The 22,332-nt window shown below is 33.6% G+C and overlaps 1 protein-coding gene across 1 annotated transcript; it reads left to right on the top strand.

Moving 5' to 3' along the window:
• Positions 1-1,711: 1,711 nt before the first annotated feature.
• LOC124632950 (putative inorganic phosphate cotransporter) lies at positions 1,712-19,338 on the top strand. Its single transcript, XM_047167981.1, has 9 exons — positions 1,712-1,800; positions 8,487-8,533; positions 8,890-9,116; positions 13,085-13,324; positions 14,288-14,494; positions 16,285-16,458; positions 17,336-17,552; positions 18,013-18,251; positions 19,020-19,338. Exons 2-9 carry the CDS (start codon positions 8,500-8,502, stop codon positions 19,236-19,238), a joined length of 1,557 nt encoding a protein of 518 aa, XP_047023937.1. The 5' UTR covers positions 1,712-1,800; positions 8,487-8,499; the 3' UTR covers positions 19,239-19,338.
• The last annotated feature ends 2,994 nt before the right edge of the window (positions 19,339-22,332 follow it).

Below are 22,332 nucleotides of genomic sequence, written 5' to 3'. Positions count from 1 at the left end.
CGTTGTTGTTCAAGTTGAAATTATTTATTTGAGCATGATAAACTGCTGTGACATTTAGAATTGCACAATTTTCCTGCAGCTTTGCATGAACACTTCTTTGTGGCACATTTTGTTTTGCAATTACACCTTTTATGACCCTGGCTTCCTGAAAGCGACTGCTCAATTGCAAGCTCTCGTAAGCTTTTTTTCTGGTGATATATTTTCAATATAAATCAGTTTATCATGACACACACAAAACTGATTCCTTGAGAACATTTCCTCAATAGTACCACGTTCGTTTCCTAGCTTATACAGATCATCACCTTTTCTTTAACTGCCATAAGCACATTCCGAAACTCGCCTCTTCCTCTATCGACATCTGGTATTTGGACTCTTACCGTATCTCCAACAGAACATGAAGGAAATTTTAAATTAGGGAATGCAGGCTCCCTAGAATTACGCCACGGGCTCGAAAATTACGCAACACCTAACATTACCCAGTCAGAGTTGGGTAGACCTAGGTGAGCATGGGTAAACACCGAATTAAAAAGGTATTTTACTTATTATTCGGACTTTACCCAAGAAGCTTGGGTAATACTAAGTCAACCCGGGTAAACCTAGGTTTACTCCACCTTCTAGCATTACCCGTAACATATATAAACTGTATCGGTAACTCAGGTTCCTTGTAAACATTTACCTACATATGTATTTTAAGAAAGCACGTAAATGTCGGTCCTGTGATCTCTCTCCAGTCGTGTCGGATTGCCGTCCCATAGGACTATGAGAGTGAAGGAATAGTGAGTGCACCTGGGTCTGCGCAAATGCTTGTGCACTATAATATGTCCTGCGTAGTTAGCTAATCTCCTTGTATAAGATCAGCCACAGTAGCCGATAATCGGCTAGGAGGAGCCGATCATCATCATAACTTTCTTTCATATTTTCAAGTATAAATCAACACAGAATGCTACAATGTAATATTGCCAACCATACTATCAAAGAGATGAAGAACAGTTTACAAAATCGTTGTAAACACGTGTTTTTTTCAGAGAACGGAAAAAAACACAGCGACTTTGTTCTTGCCAATTCAAATATTGACTACGTGCTTTGATTGTGGAAAGTATTCATTGATATTTTTCATACATTTCCCCGCTTGTCTAAGATAATCAGAGGCATTAAAAATCCTAGACATAAGTAATGAGGGAAGTTTTTTATACTATCAAATATCGAATTGAAACTGTCCTCAGAAATTCCATTTCGAACAAAATTACATTCTTTCGAACAGCCACAGAATCCAACTAACAATAATCATAATATTGTAGCTAACAAAACCATCAAGGTTTCATGACCAGCTTGATACCATTTCTTAAAATCATGGCAGATGAATTTAAATTACAAGATGAATCATTTATTTATCACCTGGGAAAATATTTTTATTTATTTTGGAACATTTACCACCTGGGAAAGTCGGTGGTAGATACCAAATTAATTATAGTGATTCATGTTTTTTTGGTTCCGAAAATATTTTTATTTTTGGAAAAAACAATTTTTTGAGACCCTATTCAAATACCATCACCCAAAGAAACACGCTAGGTATTGTTTAGGATTATTCCTAGAATACGTAAAGTTTGGATGCATAAAGGTAGCATAACAAAAGATAGCGTCAATCATTTTGATAGCGCCTTGTCTTAGTTCCATTCGAATTATTATAATGCCTCGCTTGAGCATACGTGCCAGTATTATTTGCACGTTCAAACGGTACACGTTACACCCGCTCATGGAGTAAAGGAACGTGTTCGAATTTTAAATTTAAATAAGTTACAAGTAAGTGTAATTTTATTTTTATTTAATTTTTGCGGTAATAAATAAAAATAAGAGATAGTTATTTCAAAAATAAATATTTCTGGAAGTGTTTAAAATTTTATTAAGTTTTTCTTTAATTGAATAAAACTATAAATCTGTTATCAAGTGCTCAAATTAATGTTTTTTTTTTAAACCTGGTGTTTAAATGACGTTGAAGAATCCAATTGGATCCATATTTTTTCAGATTAATTTTAATTAAAACTGGTTATAGTAATCACCGTAAATTACGATTTGACGTGCCTATAATGCATAAACGTGAAGGAGTTTATAAACTCTCTCTGCGCACACAGTTCATTGTTTCTGACCTTTTTTTTAAATTAGTAACAATGGTATTATGTTAGGTATATTATGTATTTGATACGAACCTCTGTTATTGAAGGCACATACTTTCTGATGAACATTCTTTTAAAACTAGTTCCTATTTCCTTCCCTACAAAAATATTATTACATTGTTTTATATATTTCTAAAGGTTTATACTCATTACAAACATAAAGCAGGCCTAACATTGAAAATTCAAGGAAATGATAAGACACCCATGCTTGATATTTCTTAAGTAAATATTTGAGAAAAATATTTATATAAAGCAAATTTTAACTAATTATTAATTAAATATTGATTGTGACTGTGATAGCAAATTGTGTATGTATAAGTGTACCTCTTATTCTTGTAAAAAAATATCTCTTTATAAAGATTTTCGGTTGATTTTTCGTAAGTTTCCCCTCTATCACATCAATAATTATTATCTTTTTTTATCCTTCCTGCTCGCAATTTTTTTCCCGTTTTTTTCTATAACTTAAATATATATACATTACTTTATTTATGAAGATAATTTTATAACTAAAACATAGCCTATATTCTATCTGGAAACATATTTATTGACACATCAAGAGAATTATCTAACTATATGTCTATGACTTCCTTATGTACTGTTTTTGGCCTTCCAAAATCATCAAGATATTTACTTTTGAACTGAGGACAATGTTTTCTGTTTATCAAATCAAACAAATGACTGATGAGCATACTAGCATACTATATCACGGTTTTGAACTGAATCTACTGATAGGTGGTGAATGGTGATTACTTCAATTTATAATATAAAACCTTAGAGTAGTAAAAAAAATATGAACACAATCTAAATAATATATTGCGTACGATTACTTATTTTTGTCTAATAACCCACGCCCTGGGAAAACTTCTTACCATATCCGGATAAAACATGGTCAGTTTTCAGCGCAGATGGTGTACCTTCCTAGCACTGAAAGAATGATTTAAATCTGTTCTGTAGACCTAAAGCCTGTTCGTGTCAAACAAACAAACAATCAAATCTTTTCTCTCTATATATTAGTATAGAAGAGTAAAAATGACACCAACAATAACTGCCAATCTTCATTTTACTCAAGAAAATAAAACATACAATATATCAGTAGAAATGTTTATATCGGGAATTGCTTATGTCACTTCAGCTAACCTTGCCAAAAGGACTAGAAACCCACTTTAGAGTACTTTGTAAACGTACATTTGTATAACGTTTTTTACTCGTTCGCATATCAATAAAACCTAAATAAATTACTGTTCACCTTATTTGAGTAAGAGCACACATACTCGAAACCTTTAGTCGGTCGACAGTTGACCGGATCGATGGTTGACAATGTTTTTAGGGTTCCGTACCCAAAGGGTCAAACGGGACCCTATTGTTTTCGCTCCTCTGTCCGTCCGTCGGTCCATCCGTCCGTCCATCCGTCCGTCTTTCACCAGGCTGTATCTCATGAACCGTGATAGTTAGAAAGCTGAAATTTTCACAGATGATGTATTTCTGTTGCCGCACAAATACTGAAAACTGGAATAAAATAAATATTTTGGGGGCTCCCATACAACAAACGCGATTCCGACTCGCACTTGGCCGGTTTTTTAAGAAAATCGTGAGTCCAGTCCAACTTTTCAGTCGGTCTGATATCGGCTAAATACCTGATCTTTGTAATGTGTGCGCTACCATTCATCATCATACTAATTAATGAGGACAAACAAACTATCGGCCGACTAAAAGTTTGCAGTGTGCTCTAGGGCCCGAGGCTTCGAGGCGGAAAACATCGGTCCTTTTTTGTAGTTTTCCATGTTTAACATAAATTGTTGATGGATGTTCTCAAAGTATTTGTTTGAGCCGTTCAACAAGTTATTTTATGAATAGAACACATGTTTGTGTGCACATATTATGAGTGTGGTCGTCATAAGATGTATTTGTTTAGTTGTTGTCAAATATTATTGTTCATTCACCAAAATGCAAACCTAACTTGGATAATAATATTGTTGACATTATTGCAGCAGTTTTATATTTTATTTGTGTACTCTTGAAGAGCAGCTTAAAATATCTTCTACTTAGTTCATTTTCGGCACATAAGTATGTAAGTAAATAACTATTTAGACGTCTATATGTCTAATGTTCTTATTTACATAAAAATCGGTCACGTTATAGTCAATTGTTATTTTGACAAATTATACGCTCCTAATTTATTTATTTTTATTCTGTTATACTTACTATAAAGAATGTTACATTTTAAAATTCGAACGATTCAAATACGTTGTAAAATGCTTGAAGTAATAAACCTTTTGCAACGGTGCTTACGCCAGAGTAAACGTTATTAAAATCTAATAATACAAAAAAAAGTGGTAGAACATAAGTTACATCTCACAGAATATGTATACCTAATCAAATTTATATAAAATGTTGGTTTACAGATAGCTAATAAGACATTAAACGAATATTCATTAAAATATGTCTATAGTATGTTATAAATACAATAAGTAACATACTTACGTTAACATAACAATTTGTTGATCGTTACCTAAGACAAAACATCAGTGAACGACTTTGCGCAACAAATACATACAAGACCCGAGTTTATCTTTGTCACGAAAAGCATCGTGTATCAGACTTGCACCCTTAGGGAAATCCGATCCTAGCAATATGTTATCAAGCACAAAACGCTCACGGGGATTGTTTGAAATACACCTTTATATTGTGTTGTTACAGAAAATAGAACACACACACATTGCAATTAGCATTGGAAGTGCACGACATAATTGAAATAGATACATTGTTTTACGGAAATTGTTTTGTGGTTTCAGCTAATATCTTGCTTGTATTTAAATAGAATTCATTTTTGTTCGATTTACTTTGTTACGTATGTATTTTTCTTTAGGTACTAAAAATGTTGTACCTACATGTTAAATGGTATTTCCTCACGTTTCCTTTTTAAATTGACTAACAAAAACAAACGTTTATCCTTTTGCATGTAATTGTATAGTATAATAAACAGATGCACATGATGGGACTCAAATAAGTCTGTTAGCAGTGTAGTCTGTCACACAATGTTGTAGAAACATAGTTTTTCAGGACGCATCATTTACATTGTTTCTTTTTTATTTCTCACGTGCTGACTCTTTTATAGTTTGTGCCAAATTCAATAGCCATCAATCTTTAATCTGTTATCTGTCTAAATATACAGGTTTTAACGAAACGTAAGAGGTTAGGTAGGATTGTTTCGGGACTTCGGACTTGTTAGAAAGAGTTGCGGTCCTGGTACATAAAAGGCTTAACAAGGAACATGGTGGATTTTAGTCAGTAGTCAGTAAGAGTGTGACACCCCCTCACTCTACACCCACAACGCGGGTCATTTGATAATATTTCTCAAAAAATAGAAGTTAGTTACATTGACATATACGGCTAAAACTTCCATTACGGGATGTGGGTTTTCAGTACGTTCGTGATACCGTTGAAAAGAACGAATGTACAAAATTAATCTTAAATAGCAGAACAAGCCATTGAACTGCAGATTGTCACGGGAATTACGTTGTTATTATACCCTCTTATAGGTTTTATTGTAATAAGATTGCACACACAGAAATACGTATGCAACGCAGAGTAGTGGACCACTTCAGGACTGTTTCTTGTTTGTCATTAATATTTTATTGAATTTGTAATAATTCAACTTTTTAAATATAACATAAACTACCCAGATACACAATATAAGCTAGTTTCTTAAATAAAAAAAACGTAATTATTTGTTTTTTTTTTTTTTTTTTTTAATAAATTATGGTGAACACACGGTGCGTTACATTTACGAGGTTTTTATTTTTTACCAGTTCCTAGTCGAAAGCAAGATGGTGAAAATAACATTCTTTGGTATTGCTGTTGATGGTTATTTATTAAATGTTAAGTAAAAAAAAAAACTTAGTAAAAATGTACAACTATAAATTTTAAGAAACGTGCAACCAACATCCGCAATAACATCTTCTTCTTGTAAATAGTGCAAAAAACAAAATTAACACCTACCTACATAGGTACAACAAATTGATTTTAGTCGTCTATTAACTCTTTTTACTGCAATCGACCAGGCCAAAATGTTTATTTTTTAGCATAGCATGTATTTATCACTTATATGAAGATGAATATACCAACAACGAACCGGACCTGACTAAATATTTACTCTTTTTTCTTTTTTATCGAAATAATGTAAACGGAAACAACCAGGTGTCAACGAAGCGATAATTTTGTGTGATTTAATTAATTCAGAAACTTGTTGACTAACCTTGGACAAATGGTTATCCTCTTCATATAAGACGCAGCTAAATATTGCAATTTTTACAAACTTTGCATCAAACTTTTTTTCTGTTTTGATGTTGCGTATATAAATATACAATCAAATATTCTTACAATACCCAGACCCGAAATAAATGAAATTAATAAAGTAACCCATATCCCCAATGTAACCCAGTAAAGTAACCCATCATCTCCCGAAACTTTTTTTCCCAACCATGTTGGGGTCGGCTTCCAGTCTAACTGGATGCAGCTGAGTACCCGTGTTTAAAAGCCTGCCTATCTAACCCCCTCAACTTAGTTACCTAGGTAAGAATGGTTGTCAGACTTACTGGCTGCTGACTATCTATACGACTGCCAAAGAAATTCAAATGACACCTGGGATCTATAATTTATCGTGCCGTCCGAAACACCAAAGTAAAGGACAACACATGCAGTTCAAAAAATCACACAAAATTGTGTAATACACTTGGCATGTCATTGTTATGTTTATTACTACTTAACATTACTAATTCCATTGATAAAGAGTATTAAGTAAACTCGCAACACGTGTTACCACAGTACAAGGCAAGGCGCAATTGTAAACAAAACAAACCTATGTTTATTATGAACTAGTTCATATTCTATGAACTGTACTTATCTGTTTATCGGTGATATAAGTTGTACAACATTTTCAAGAAACCATACCCACATTTTGCAACTTCTAAGAAAGGAATTGGGCGTCACTAATATTAAACAAAATATTTTGTCCTAACAATGTTTAAAAATAAATAACCGACTTCTATATTGTGATTAAAACCTTCACGTAAGTGTGACAAATACTATGCTGAAAACCGTATCAAAATCGTTTCAGACTAAACTGAGATAATAGCACACAAACATACATATAAACACACAGGTGAACCTCCTTTTTAAGTCAGTTAAAAATCTCTAAATCAAAAAATTCTTACGTTTCAAAATAAAGCTAAATTCTCAAAATATGAGCTAAATATTTTTGCTGCTGTCCTGTTTAATTGACCTAACCTAGGACTAATGCTTAACTACAACCTCTATACTATTCAGACGACTGCAGAGCAAAACATTATCAAACCGAATTGAAGCGATCGCGATGAGTCGATCTGGTTCACGGAGCATTTCTTTAACTCATTCAATTATTTTTTTCGTCGCTGAAAGTTTTCATTGGTCAAGTTATATCGTTGCGTGACTTCTCCACTTCCTAGGTTTCTTGTTTCCTTAATCATGAGGGTCGTGACCTTAAATTTTACCTGATAGCATCAATAATAGGATATTACAACCAGTCTATCATATTTCAAATCTAAAAATGTATACTTCTTCTTTGAAATTGAGGGATTACATAGGAACCAAGAATTTCACTTATGGTCGGTATATAAGCTCCTTTGTGGTGGTTTTTTATTCAAACTTTTAAGGTATAATTGACATGATCGCCGGCACAAAAGGTTCTCAAAAACCGGCCATACTCAAAATTTTATTATATTCCTTGTTATGAATGGATAACAGGTTGGTGCTAATACGCATTTTCCCACACAATAAGTATTGTTATTTCCTGTTCGTGCTGACGTTTGAGGGAAAAAAATATCAAATTCTTCCCGGTTCGAAAACACATTAAAATTTGATTAGACATTAAAATAATTTAGACTCTTTATTAGCTACCTCTGCCTCAGTGTAAAACAAATTAGAGTCAAAATAATAATAAAAACAAAAATCGAGCTACCAATTTTTTTACCAATTTCGAATTTGGAATAGTAAAAAACACGATACGAAAATTGCTCTACTTTAAAAATTAAGTGCAGTATCAAACGAAAGAGTTCCGATCCGTACCTGCCAATTAAGATCGAAGTGGAGTGACCTTGTCACTATAATCCGGTAACGTCAGGCAATGAAAACTCTGTGCCCAGGCTCCGCCATACTTTTTCCTGATTAGCCGTCGAGTAATATAGTCGCCTCCCGACGGCCAGTCTCGCAAATGAACTATAAACAGTGCGGTGAATGAAACCTAATGGTTGTAATAAATTCAAGTTTTGTTTGTTAAAGGTAATACTGCAAAATGTTGACGGGGTGGCGATTGGCGTTGTCAAAATGTAAGTTGAATTGTTTATTCTTTTTTTTTTAGAAAAGAGTTTTTTTATTTTTTTGTAATATATTGATTTGGTAATTGCCTGATATGCTTATCTATGTAAATATGTTATGAGTGTGTTTATTTGTTATATAAATATCTCTAATTGGTAATTGTCTTTGTTTTTAAAAGCAGTTTAATTTAAGTTAATACCTTGTCATTTATTTTTACTGCAAATAACTTTTCATATTTACGTTCGATTGTTGCGGCTATTCAAAAATAGAACAAATGCTTTTGTCATTAAATACTACCCGAGGTTACGTTAACACTGACAGTTATCACCATTTGACACTGATTAATTTTTCTTTTTAATATTTTCAGTGTTCATAATACCGCAGAGGTATGTCTTGGCGATTATGGCCTTATTGGCCGTGGCCAATGCGTATACTATGCGGGTATGCTTGAACCTGGCCATTACTCAGATGGTGAAGAAAGCACAGTCTGTCTCCACAGAAGATAATTATGATCCTCTAGTATGTAAAGACCGATCAGGAATTGAGTCAAACTCTACAGATGTTAGGAGTTTTTATACTACGAGAGCTGAAGATGTGAGTAGAAATTGATACTTTTTATTTTTATTCTTTTGTTTTTCATTTTTTTATATAATTCGGGCTCTGTGAGTGATTTTGATGTGTACAAATATTTTACTAGGCAGTTGAATAGGAAATCTCAAAAGAGCTATTCATTATAGGACGTAAAAACGACTAATACCTATAGTAGGGCTGCGGGTTGTTCGAAAGAGATACCGCGGCCCTGGTACATAAACGGCCTATTACGGAACACGACGGTTTTTAGTCAGTAAGAGTCTGATACTCCCTCACTGCTGCTAACCCACAGCGGGAGGGGTCATTTGATGATTTTTGATGTCGGAAAAAAAAACCTATAGTAGGTATAGGTATGTGAATTTTTTACATTGTTAAATGACTCCTTTTCCTTATTTAAAAACCATGATTTACGGCGTTATCTTAATTTTATGTTCATTTTGATTGAATTCTATTTATTATTTCTTGAGATATCCGCAACAAAACTAATCTAAATACACACACGTGCCGATACAACGTGCATAGCCGGATTTTTAAAATTAGTAGGTTTTTAACATTAATTAGTATAACTGAATATTTTAAAGAAAGTAGGTATTATTATGCTTGCGGATGATACAAATTCTTATCTAATTTGATTAACGGTATTATATAATGATTGGAAAGAAATTAAATAATAATTAATTGTTAATTTATTCAAATGTTATTCTCGCTTAAAACTAGCACCTGTGAACAACGTGAACATTGAAAAAAAATTGTAACTCGAAGATATCATTATTTATTTGCTATTATTAAACATTATTTAACATTATTTAACTGCCTCGTTGGTCTAGCTGTCGCAAGTGCGGCTGCTGAGCACGAGGTCTCGGGTTCGATTCCCGAGTCGGGCCGAAATCGCTTTGTGGGTTTTAGAAGACTTTCACATAGCAGCCCGGAGCCTGGAAGGTGGTGATTGATACACCCGTGCATCGGAGAGCACGTAAATGTCGGTCCTGCGCCTGATCTCTTTCCGGTCGTGTCGGATTGCCGTCCCATCGGGCTATGAGGGTTAAGGAATAGTGAGTGCACCTGTGTCTGCGCAAATGCTCGTGCACTATAATATGTCCTGCGCAGTTGGCTAATCTCCTTACATGAGAACAGCCGCCGTAGCCGATAATCGGCTAGGAGAACATCATCATCATCATTTATTTGCTATAATTTATTATTATTTAATTATGGCATAATTATTAGAGCAGCTTCTTATTCAGGCAATTAATATTACCTACCGACGTAAAATTGAGACGGTTCTTATGACCAAATAGATAGAGGTCTGATTATTGAACTGAGATTGCCATACACACATCAATGTACAGCATACATTAACTCCCATAAAAAATAAAAATACAAGACAAAATTAGAAAGAAATTACGCAACCACATTCATAGGAAATTGGCAGAATCGCTACCGTAGATTGTTTTTTTTTATCTATTTCTTTGTCTCTCCTGGCAATTATAATATGTAAGTATGTATGTATATTATGTATTATTATCTATATATTGTATACTTTTAAACTAACTATCCAAACAAAAACCTTGCACATACCACTGCTATTTCTCCACCACCTAAAGGTAGACTGGGAGAAAACGCCTAAGGCGTTAGGTCCGCCATTGTATAAAATGTGCATGAGGTATAATTTAAGACAAAGTTTAGGCGATGGATCCAAACTAGTTTGACGTTTCGAAAGAGTTTTCATATGCCTATTTGAAATAAAAAAATACGGTATTAAATTGTTAGTTACAAAACGTTTCGTAAATGAAGACATTATAGAAACTTAATAAAAAGATCAATACTTTCGTCATTATCATATTGTTATCGTCAATATGAAACTCATTTTAATTCTCATTTAATTTATTGAGCAAAAATACAGCATTCATTTAAAACATAAAAAGCTGAGTTAACAGTGCATTAAAACTCAATTTGTACAAGTTTTTTGTTCGATCGCCTTTTTTCTAACAAACAGACGAAAGTAGTTTTTTGTAACAAATCGAACAATGAGGAAGCGTTGAAATCATTTGGCTATTTTGTTATTGTTTAAGCCTTTTATTATGTAGTTTGGGAACAGATTTAAAACTGAAAACTAGGAATGTACCTAAAAGGGGATTTTTTTTATTCAGCCTATACTGTCCCATTACTGGGCAAAGGCCTCCCCCGTAGCCCGTTCGCTTTTTGTTTGTGACTAGTCCTAATAAGTGGGCCAACATCACCACAAAATGGATCCCTGATGATGGAAGTCTACCGAGAGAAAAAAGGGATTAGTCTACGTAAAATGTCTTGAAACTCCGATCTACAGTTTCATACCTAAAGTGACGATATTTATCTAGACACTGAGCAAACTGACAGTTGATAATATCCTTAGGTGGTAGAAGTAGTAGATAAATGATATTACTGCTATCTTCCTGAGATTATTTTCTTATGTATACTTACTTACGTTATTTACGATTTGTAGGCATTTCTCGGAACGTTTGGAAGTTTACGGAGTAGCTAGAAATTTTAGTTTTGAAGTTCACATTTTATGGTCACAAACATAGTTTTTTTCTTCTTCAACTTTATTTTTGGCTATTCAGCATGTCTTCTTCTCCATCTGATATCGTCTCACGACTGTCACACCATCCATGATTTCTTTGGTCTTCCCCTTCCTCTACACATAATTATATTCCCTCGTTTAACCCAAACACCTTCTCCGCAACATGATTCTTATTTTAAAAACATCAAACAAAACACTTAAGAATCCTTAAGTTTTCCTCTACAGAAGGTACGAATCGCAATATTTTGCTCACGTAAATCATTTATCGAATTTCAACCACACACTTATTGATTTTTACCTTTTCAATGAGGAAATGAATTGCTAAAGAGTTTCCTATTACCGTTTGTCAAAATATAACATATAAAATTCATGTCGCGTGCTGGTTAGAGGTTAAAGATGAGTTCATTGCTCTTTTGATGTTAACCGCACAGTTGTGATTGAGATTTTCTAGAACAATTCGGAGAGGAAAAGCGTGTTTTGTTTTTGATGTTACTTTTCAAGTATGAGTTAAAATGCATAATGGCATTTGCGGAAAGCCTATGCAGGTTTAAGTTCGTTTTTCACGCCATATTAAAGTGAGTTACGTAGGTGTTTTAAAATTTCTGCAAATACGATTGAATTAAAACAATATTAAAGTTATTGCCTTAATAAATTGTCTTAACCTGTATCTACGATTAATTAATGAACTTAATCGTTAAATCTGATTCTTATGAATACGATTTCCGTACCTAATATTGTTTGTTATAATAAAGAAGGAAGGTGAATAATAAAAATAAACGGGGGACCTTACCGCTAAAGCCTCCTCACAAACAACTGTAAGGTTGACTAATAAGTTGGTTGACTAAGTTAATCTAATTGACATCATTATCCTCAACTATCATGAAGTGTGTGTTTTTTTTTTTTCAAAATAGTACAATCTGATCTATGCTTTAGTTTTACTGAAATGTGGGCTTGCCTTCATTAAAAATTACGATCTTTCGTGAATGTACGCTTTATGGGTTCACTCACGTCTATTTCAGGCTTGACCTGTTCAGCTACAAATTATAATGAAAGTTTTAATAGCCACTTACCAAAAAATATACCTTAAGGTTTCAAGGTAGACTCATAATTTCGTTGTGTGTATGAAATTACTTATCTTTTGTCTTACATAAGTACACCTCACTCTAAATCTCTTATAAAAAAGGCGGTTGAAATAATCCTTGCTTAGAAACTTTAACTTTAAGCCATGATCATAGTTTTACCCAAAAATATGACTTCTAAAAAATAAACATCAATGTACTTAAATAACGTCCTAATTTCCTGAAGTGACCAATGATAAAATAAACCTTCCTGATAATAACACTTGTAACAACTATTTCATAATCCTTCACTATTACGATAACAACATTTCTATTAAGTACTATTAATTCTACAGGATGTCATGCTTTTTGAATGGAGCGAGGCAACCCAAGGCCTGCTACTGGGGTCTTTCTACTACGGCTACGTACTAACTCACATTCCCGGAGGAATGTTGGCCGAAAGGTTTGGCGGCAAATGGGTGCTTGGAGGCGGTCTTCTATCCACTGCCATTTGTACCTTCATCACGCCAATCACTGTCAAAATGGGAGGAGCTACTGCACTGTTTATTTTGAGAGTTATTGAAGGATTTGGAGAGGTGAGTGGTAGTCTCATTTATTTTCGTGTAATATAAGAACAGGTTCATTTAGTGCTTTGATGGAACGGTGCGATACCGCAGAAGTGTCATACTTTATACTTTGTTTACCATAAGTAGGAGCGTGGTGCGGCATCGCACCGGTAGCGGCCAGCGAGACACCTTTTTGACCTGCAAGATGAGTCGCAAAGATGTGATGCACTGCGGTAGCTACTCGTACCGTAAACATGTCCTGTGGCCTCGCTCTTAACCCTGCCATAAATGATATCTTTATAACGACATTATCATTTCGGTAGCACTGTTTAACTATGATGAAACAAAGAAAAAGCTAATTGTCAACAAACGGTTACGAAGCTAGATTTTAGAAAAATAGGCAATAAAATAACTTAAAGATTATATTTGTATGTATATACATCAGATATCTTCTAGCGTTGGTTCTTGTTTCCTCGTGTCACTATTAACTCTTGAAGTTATAACCATTTTAAAGTGGAATTCAAGAGGTTTAGACATACACGGATGTATAACCCTAATTATGTACTTACATCGCTCTAAGTACCTACATAAGCATGTAAATCCCTCGGACAGGTACTTCTAATAAACCGATTACATTAATAGCAATCATGTATTAATTAATATACTGTAATAACTATTGAAATGACTCTTAATATAGTTATTAATGTGTAATACACGTGGCATTTATGGCATTTTATAAAGAATGCTATCAACTTGAATGGCACTAGTAAAGATTTTATGTAAAACTTGAAAAAAAAATACGGTAAATATAGTCTGACAGTGTATGATTTAAAGAATCTTACTAATTATTAGTATGATTTAAAAAATATAATTAATTATAAACTCTTGGACAAAAACAGTGCGAGTATTTTGACCATATATGTACTTTTTACTTTCATGTAAAGTGAATTCAAAACGATGAAACTGTTTTTGAAATATCCTTTTTATTCACAGGGTCCCACAATGCCAGCCCTCATGGCCATGTTATCCAAATGGGCCCCCAAAGCAGAGAGAGCAAGGTTCGGTGCCATCGTGTTCGGAGGAGCACAGATAGGCAACATCGCTGGTTCATACTTTTCTGGACTGATCATGCATAACGGCAGCTGGGAGAATGTCTTCTATATGTTCGGAGGACTTGGATTATTGTGGTTTTTGTTATGGGTAAGTCTTATTTTTGAAATAAAGTTTGTTTTTTAAAACACCTACGTAAGAGTAAGCAAGGGCTATGTGGAGGAAGGCGTAAATGAAACATTGGCAAATGATATGACAGAACAAGAAAATGAAATCATGACGATGATATTTTTTTAAGTCTCATTTAAGGTAGAGGTAGGTTTATTAGGTACTATATATTCACACTATAAAAAATTAAATTATGTCCGTCCGTAGTATTGAGCAAAAGAGTCCAAAGTTTACAATTCTATAAATCACATCATCGATTTTACAAAAAAAAAAAGCCTATTCTGATTGTTGCTGCGGTTTTAAGCTGATGTGAAACCTTAATGAGCATCATCCTTACAACAAGAACTGCCAGTGTAGATAGATGTTAAGTACCTGTCTTTAATTTAGCTATAAGTTGTTGTTTTTTATTGCATCGATTCTTAACGGTCATATAATAAACCTATAAATAAAATAATAGTTGATTATCCGCGATTATACTTCGGGGGAATTTTGCAGTCCCCAAAAGTTTTCCTATTTGTCTATTCAAGGAGGTTTAAATAAATATAATTATAAGTAGTATTGCGCATCTTCAATCACTTGCAAAGGTGACGGACCTTAAAATCTATAAGAGGACTCGTTGAAGTGCTAAAGTAGCAAGTTTTTGCTTACTTTTGTATATCTATAGCTTATATTAATGATGCAACGTGATAAAAAAGTAAATTGAACATCACTGCTGACACTGCTTACGTAGGTGTGAACTATAAATAAATTATGAGCGTTTAATTTATAGGTACTTAATGTTTTTTTAGAATCATGTTGTCTTATTTCTAACTTAAAGAATTAAGCACGTCAGTATCAAGTGATAATGTGATTGTGTATGCGTTCAATGACCTTAAAATTTGACACACAATTAAAAATGAAGTTACTATAGACCCTTTTTTAAAATAAACGCGGTCAGTAACTTAACATAAAAAATTGTAGTACAAAACTACACTATCCTTTAGGTACAGAACATATTTTAAAATTGATGATGATCGTAAAAAAATAACACTCATATTTTCCAACCAAGCTGGAGAATGCCAGTAATTTCCGAAGTTCGACAAGAATAATATTTTAAACTAGCTGATCCCGCGAACTTCGTATCGTTTAAACCTTCGCTGGAACTCTACAAACATTTTAAAACCAAAAAAAGCCAAATCGGTCCAGCCATTCCGGAGTTTTAGTGAGACTAACGAACAGCAATTCATTTTTATATATAAGATTACCAATCTCAAATAGTATCGAGTAAAATTAACTTTTCCAATGTAATTGGTTTACAATCGTATTACAACGAACAATATCTGTCGAGTTGCAGTTGCCTGATCTTTTTTATCGATTCAGTTTCCAATTTGTTTCCAATCTGGTGGCGTTTTATTTTACAGTATTGGACACTTTTATTTCACAGTGAAATCGTTGCGTGTGTCGGTCAGTTTTGAACTTTTGTCGAGAACTATGGATATGGTTTACGATTGTTTTTTAGGGGTTCAGTTAAACCACGTACTATAGTTTTTGTTAAATGGTAAAGTTTGATCAACCAGTTTAGTCATAACTGGCAAGAATGACTGCAGGTGAAGACATACGGGCGTTTTCCTGCAAACAACTTTTAACTTTGAAAAATGAACGTGGTTTTTAGTAATCAGCTGTTTTACGAAAACTGGCATTGTCAGTAAACTTGGACCTTAGTTGCGGCCCAATACAATAAGTCATCGACACTACCTACTTAAAAAACGAATGTATCCTCTTTTCTCTTCTAGTCGGTACTCTGCTACAGCACGCCTAACACCCACCCGTTCATATCAGACTCGGAGAAGAAGTTCCTCAATCAGAATGTCGACGCCCTCATCCACACATATTCAAAAAAGTTGGATCCCATCCCGTGGAAGGCTCTGCTCAGATCTGGTCCTTTGTGGGCATTGATTATTGCTGGTGTAAGTATTTATGTGATAGAATTATTAAACAGTGACCTCCGACCACGGTTTAGTCCAGCGTTCGGGGAGAGCTACTTTCTGCACAGGGATAAAAATTTGTGTATAAGTTACTCTGATTCATAAGTTTTATTACTATCAAGTTTCATTAAAATTCATTAAAATAGTTTTACCGTGGAAGAGTTACAAACTATCTTTAATAACTTTTGCATTTGGGTAAAAAATTAAGTAAATAAACTGTAATATGGTATAATTCCTGAAGTGCATTTAAATACCTTTTATGTCCACGAATAAAATAAAAAGATTGATTGTTGAAATGCATTCATCAACAACAGTCATTATAATTGGTTTACGATGCAATCTATATTTAGCATTATTATCGGACAAAAAAGTTAGGTACACTTTTTGCATTGTAATTTTCTGGCTTGTTGACAAAGCGTTAATTTAGTTGCAATTTATAAAGAAACTTATACTCTTCAACATTATTTATTTTGAGCAAATTGACGATATTGTGCCATTTCATTGTAAAATTTTACATTCTAAAAAGTACAGCTAGCTATATGTATTGAAGCGCACAATTTCATTGCTCACTTTTTTTTTGTATTGATCCTTCATTGTGGTTTAACCCGCAAGCAAAAGTAAACTTAGTAAGCTTACAAAATACATGAGTAAAAAACGTCATTGTCAATGTAAATGAAATGTAAAAAATATCTATTTGTCTAGTGTTAACTACTTTTTTTACTGTTATCGTCTATTTGAACAGATTTTTCCTTATCACCATATTACTCAAAAGTTTCACGATAAAACATCGATTCACCATGAACCAAATAGAATGTTGGGAAATTCAAAAAAGTTGACACATGTGAATGTTTATCTACAGATTGGACACGATTGGGGCTATTTCACAATGATCACGGATTTACCCAAGTACATGACTGACGTTTTGAAGTTCAACATTAAGGCTACTGGGATATTGTCAGCCTTGCCTTACGTGGCTATGTGGATTGCGTCCTTCTTCTTTGGTCTGCTCTGCGATTTCTGCGTGAAGAGGGGATATCACTCTATAACGAGTGCTAGGAAAATTTATACTACTATTGGTAAGTTAAGCATCAATTTTTGCAGTTAAAAGTGTTTTTTAATAATCGCGAAATTAGTAGAATTTGAGATAATCATTATATTTCCAACTGCCCACTGACTTTTCTACACATGCACCTCTTCGTTATTTATTTATTTATTTATTTATTTATTTCATTTAATCTTACAAGCTAACAGATGATACATCCAAAACGCTTATAAGACTAAACATCGGCAGGTATTACACAACCTCGTCATTATGTAGGTAGTAGTAGAATTAGTAGGTACACACATTACCACCACATACACACACACATTATCACCTAGAGGTTCTCGCTGTAAAATTATATTCCATTTAGTTTAAAGAATCTATTTACACACACTGATTCTTAGGTCCCGAAAACAAATGATCACCAATTCATTTCGAACAAATTCCAAACAATTCAAAAATAGAACATCAATTTTAACAAACCTTTTTTCCAGCGGCAACTGGTCCCGGTGTCTGCATAATCATGGCGTCATACTCCGGTTGTGACGTCACACTCGCCGTGTTCTGGTTCATCTTCGCTATGACGCTCATGGGAGCGTACTACAGCGGTATGAAGATCAACCCATTGGACATCACTCCTAATTACGCGGGAACTACTACAGCCATGGTCAATGGAATCGCTGCTGTGTCGGGAATCATTTCACCGTACCTTATAGGGTTGTTGACGCCTGATGTAAGTTGACAGTTTCCTTAAGTAATTTTTCCCAAGTAACACTTTATAATAATTAATGAATGAACTGTGGATTTCGATAATCTATCTATCCATTGTTTTGTGATAAGAGATTGAACTGTCACATATTTTTTATAAAGCATTTTTTTTTAATCAACCTCTAATAATGCAAATTCACGGAAAGATACTTAACTCAATCGGATTACAATTTCAGACAGATTTAATTAGGTATTATTCTTTTACCATTTATTGACTGTTGAATTTTATTCCGCATTCAATTGTCGAATATAGGTATAACATCAATATCATTTTATATTCAATTAAAATATCAACCAAATTGAATCATTAGGGCCTATTTTAGTGTGAACTGAACAAAACAAACAAAAATATTTATGATGATCATCGTTATATCAACAGGCTCGTTTACATTTCGACTATAACTATAAACAATTGTCCATAAATGATTTTCAAACCCAATTTATTTTTGTTATTGTTTAAATTTTGGCGTTAATAAACAAATTATTATAATTATATTCTGGTATGATATAGCACGTATCGAGTTCAGATCTAAAAATCACGTATTTAATAATCAGTCGTCAGTCACTCATATTAAATACTTAATCATCTGCCAATGATGGTTTTAACAGAATAAAGTAAACGACGTACGTAGTAGGATGCAGAAAAATAATTATTTGCCAAACTTGATAGAGATTAAAAAAAATGGTTTTCCAATAGTTCTATCAAAACTAATTAAATTTTATTTCTTTACAGTCCACATTAAAACAATGGCGAGTAGCGTTCTGGGTGTGCCTAGGAGTTCTAGTCTTCACAAACGTAATATACGTCCTCTTCGCAAAAGGAGAACAGCTTTGGTGGGACGATGTCAAAGCCCACGGCTACCCTCCAAACTGGAAACACGGCGACCTCCCCACAAGACCCGTAGACTCAGAAGAAGAGAAAAAAGAAAAGAATGAAAAAGAGAAAATATAAACCGACTGTTAATTTAAAACGTTCTGTAAATATTAAATAGTATTATAATTGTAATTAGGCTAATTTTGTTATTTATGAATAAGAGATTATTTAATTTATATATGTTGTTGTTTTATTTCCTTTTAAAAAGCCTGTGACATAACATGGCACAATATTTTAGTGAGATCATACAAAAAAGGAATGAGTACTATCGCCATGCTTGCTCGCTAGATGGGCGATCAGGTTTTTGGGCTTCAAGTTTCTTTAAGATGCTTTCCTTCACTTTTATCTCATATCAGATGACAGAGGTACTAAAGTACATATAAATTAGAAAAGTTACATTCATACTCACTTGAAATAAGATCGATAAAAGCTCTACATAAATAAATCTTAAGTTGTCATTTAGTTAATTAATGCTCTATAAAGAGTTATTTAAAATACTTATAAGTAGTACCTAATAGTAGTAAAACAAAGCGGGTCGCTCTTTTATACATAATTATTAAAATAAGTATGTCAAATAATAAAAGAAAAATATTGAGATGAAATACCTACTGGTTTATGTTATTGAGTTAACTTCCTTAAAGCTTATTCCATCATTTCATCCGTATGGATATATCTGCCATCTACATGGATCACAACAAGTATAAGATCACCTGTAATGGAAAAAAACATCCGTACCTATGTCATGGGCTTATGATAGTTCTAAGAACTGTTGATAAATAGGTTTAGCGTAGGGAATGAGCAACGACAAAATAAGACGAGGATACCTACCTGTCTTACAATTTGAGAAGTTTCATTTATAAAATACTTGATGCACATTTTGTACAACGGGGGACCTAACACCATAGGTGTTTTCTACCTAAGTACCTTCTTCTTTCGTGTCGATGACATGTCTTACAGTGACACAGCGAGAGCACGGTCGGACGCTCTCATTAGGTCCTCCCGCGAGCAAGTTTCAGGGCACAGTGGGCATGCAATGAGGTGGGACATGGTCTACACAGCAGCCCCGCACTCGTACCCAATACTAAGTAGGTACCTTAAAACTAAAAAGTAATCAATCTAAGTAGTTATGGACTTTTGTTACTGAGCGTAGGCATCTCCGTAGGTAAATTTTCCATAGGTACCTACTACTTAATTCTTATCCAACGAGGAGGTCTTATATCAAGATAAAATAAGCATTTCGACAGCTTGAAGCGTGCCTGCATGGTTATCGCTAACCATATCAGGAAAAAGGACAGCTGGTAAAATTTTACGAACACCTGCATCAAATAATGATAGCATCATTTGATCTCTACGATATCCAATGCAGTTATTAAGTCCTATATTAAGAAGAGCTTTGCGTACTAAATAACTGATAAACTGACACGGCTTACATAATAAGTGTTTTTTGGTAAATACCTATATGTAAAGATTATAATAGAAAAGACCCCTACTAAATGAAGCACCCATGTTCATACACACAAATGTTTTACTTAGGCTACCCGCCCAGCCCATGTTATACTTTTTGTATCCGGACAGACAATCGGTGACAGAATTTTTAGTGGGGGAAAAATAAACCACATTGGGAACGGAATGGAACACTCCAGTATGTAAGCCATCTGGTCGTCGTATGAAAGACTAAATTTGCGAGTACCTGTGTACATAGAAAAAGGCCAACATACAAGAGACACAATGAGCTAAGCATTGAAACCTAAACTGTAGCATACAGATTTTTATATAAAAAATATTCTCATTTAAATATTAGTGTATCTTCTTTAGCATATATTTATTGAATCACACGGCCATTAAATTATAAAAACACAAACAACAAAACAAAAACACTCCATTTTGTTTGACTATAGAATATACAATTTATCATTATGATAAATATACTACTGTTACGCAATTAAAATTACACAAAGTTAATAACCTATTATATCGCTGATATAATTTACTGATATATAATCGAAAACGCTATATACTTACTAGAAATTGCATTGGCTCAATTGAATTGTTCGTTATACGAATAGGTATAGAAGTAATATTCTCAAGTTAGAAGCAGAATAGTATTTGTTTATCCCTTTTAAATTAACTGCCTATATCATATTACTTTAAATGTCACCTACATAGCTCAGATACACGCGACCGGAAACTGTATTTTTTTAGTATCCTTGGTACGCTCATAGGAAAATAAACAGTACACTAAGTAATTATATTGAAGCTACATTGATTGTATGTTTCAAATTAGAGGAAAGGAACAAACAATCAAGCGCTGGCTTGCATTGCGTGTTGGGTATTTCTTACAACTTATTTTGTACACATTTCCTTAATAACTTGAAGTCCGTTTCCGATTTATATAACAATGTTTTTGAAAAACAAAGGAAAAATTAACTAAGATTAAAAGATAGCTGATAGATCTTAAACACACGCTTCATATTAAATCTGTGTAATTAATTTTAATGCTATCGGCCACTGCACTTGAGATGATCCTTATTCAAGAACTATTTGACCACTTAGTGAACAAAGGAATCATGTAATCAGTCATAGTTACATTTACATGATTCATCATCTGCCCAGCCTTTTCCCAACTATGTTATGATCTACGGCACCAAGCGTTGCTTAACTTTATGGTTTAACGACCCATACAGTATTGCTGCCAAACTCCTCCACGGTCTGTTATGTTACACAAAAATAATTCTTATAAACAAATGTCTCACAAATCGCAAAAAAGGTGGTTAATTCATGTTGTGTGTTAGTATGTAATACAACACAGTAGGCAGCATTATCTGACCTTGAAAGAGAAAAAAGAGTCCAAAAAAAAGTAATTAGTAGGTCAAGCGCAAATGAATAAACTTAATTAAAATACTCGTTGATAGGTACAGTAAAAATACCCACTGTTTTATACAATGCGGTTTTCATATCGGTAGATCGTCATTTATTTTATGCACTTGAAAAAAGAACGTCAATTAACTATTTTTATTTTCACTATGACGTATTCAATACCTTCAAGCGTTGCTTCTTTACAGAAGTTTATACAATTATCTTGGATCTTAACAATTTTTCATTTATCTGTTTAAACATCTCGCGTTATCAAGCGATCTGTCAGATAGTGAGATGTTACGAGGTTAGTGCTGTC

The sequence above is a fragment of the Helicoverpa zea genome, chromosome 9 (assembly GCF_022581195.2).
Source record: "Helicoverpa zea isolate HzStark_Cry1AcR chromosome 9, ilHelZeax1.1, whole genome shotgun sequence".
NCBI lineage: Eukaryota > Metazoa > Arthropoda > Insecta > Lepidoptera > Noctuidae > Helicoverpa > Helicoverpa zea.
Note: the sequence above shows the minus strand (reverse complement) of the source record. Positions and strands in the feature narration are given on the sequence as shown.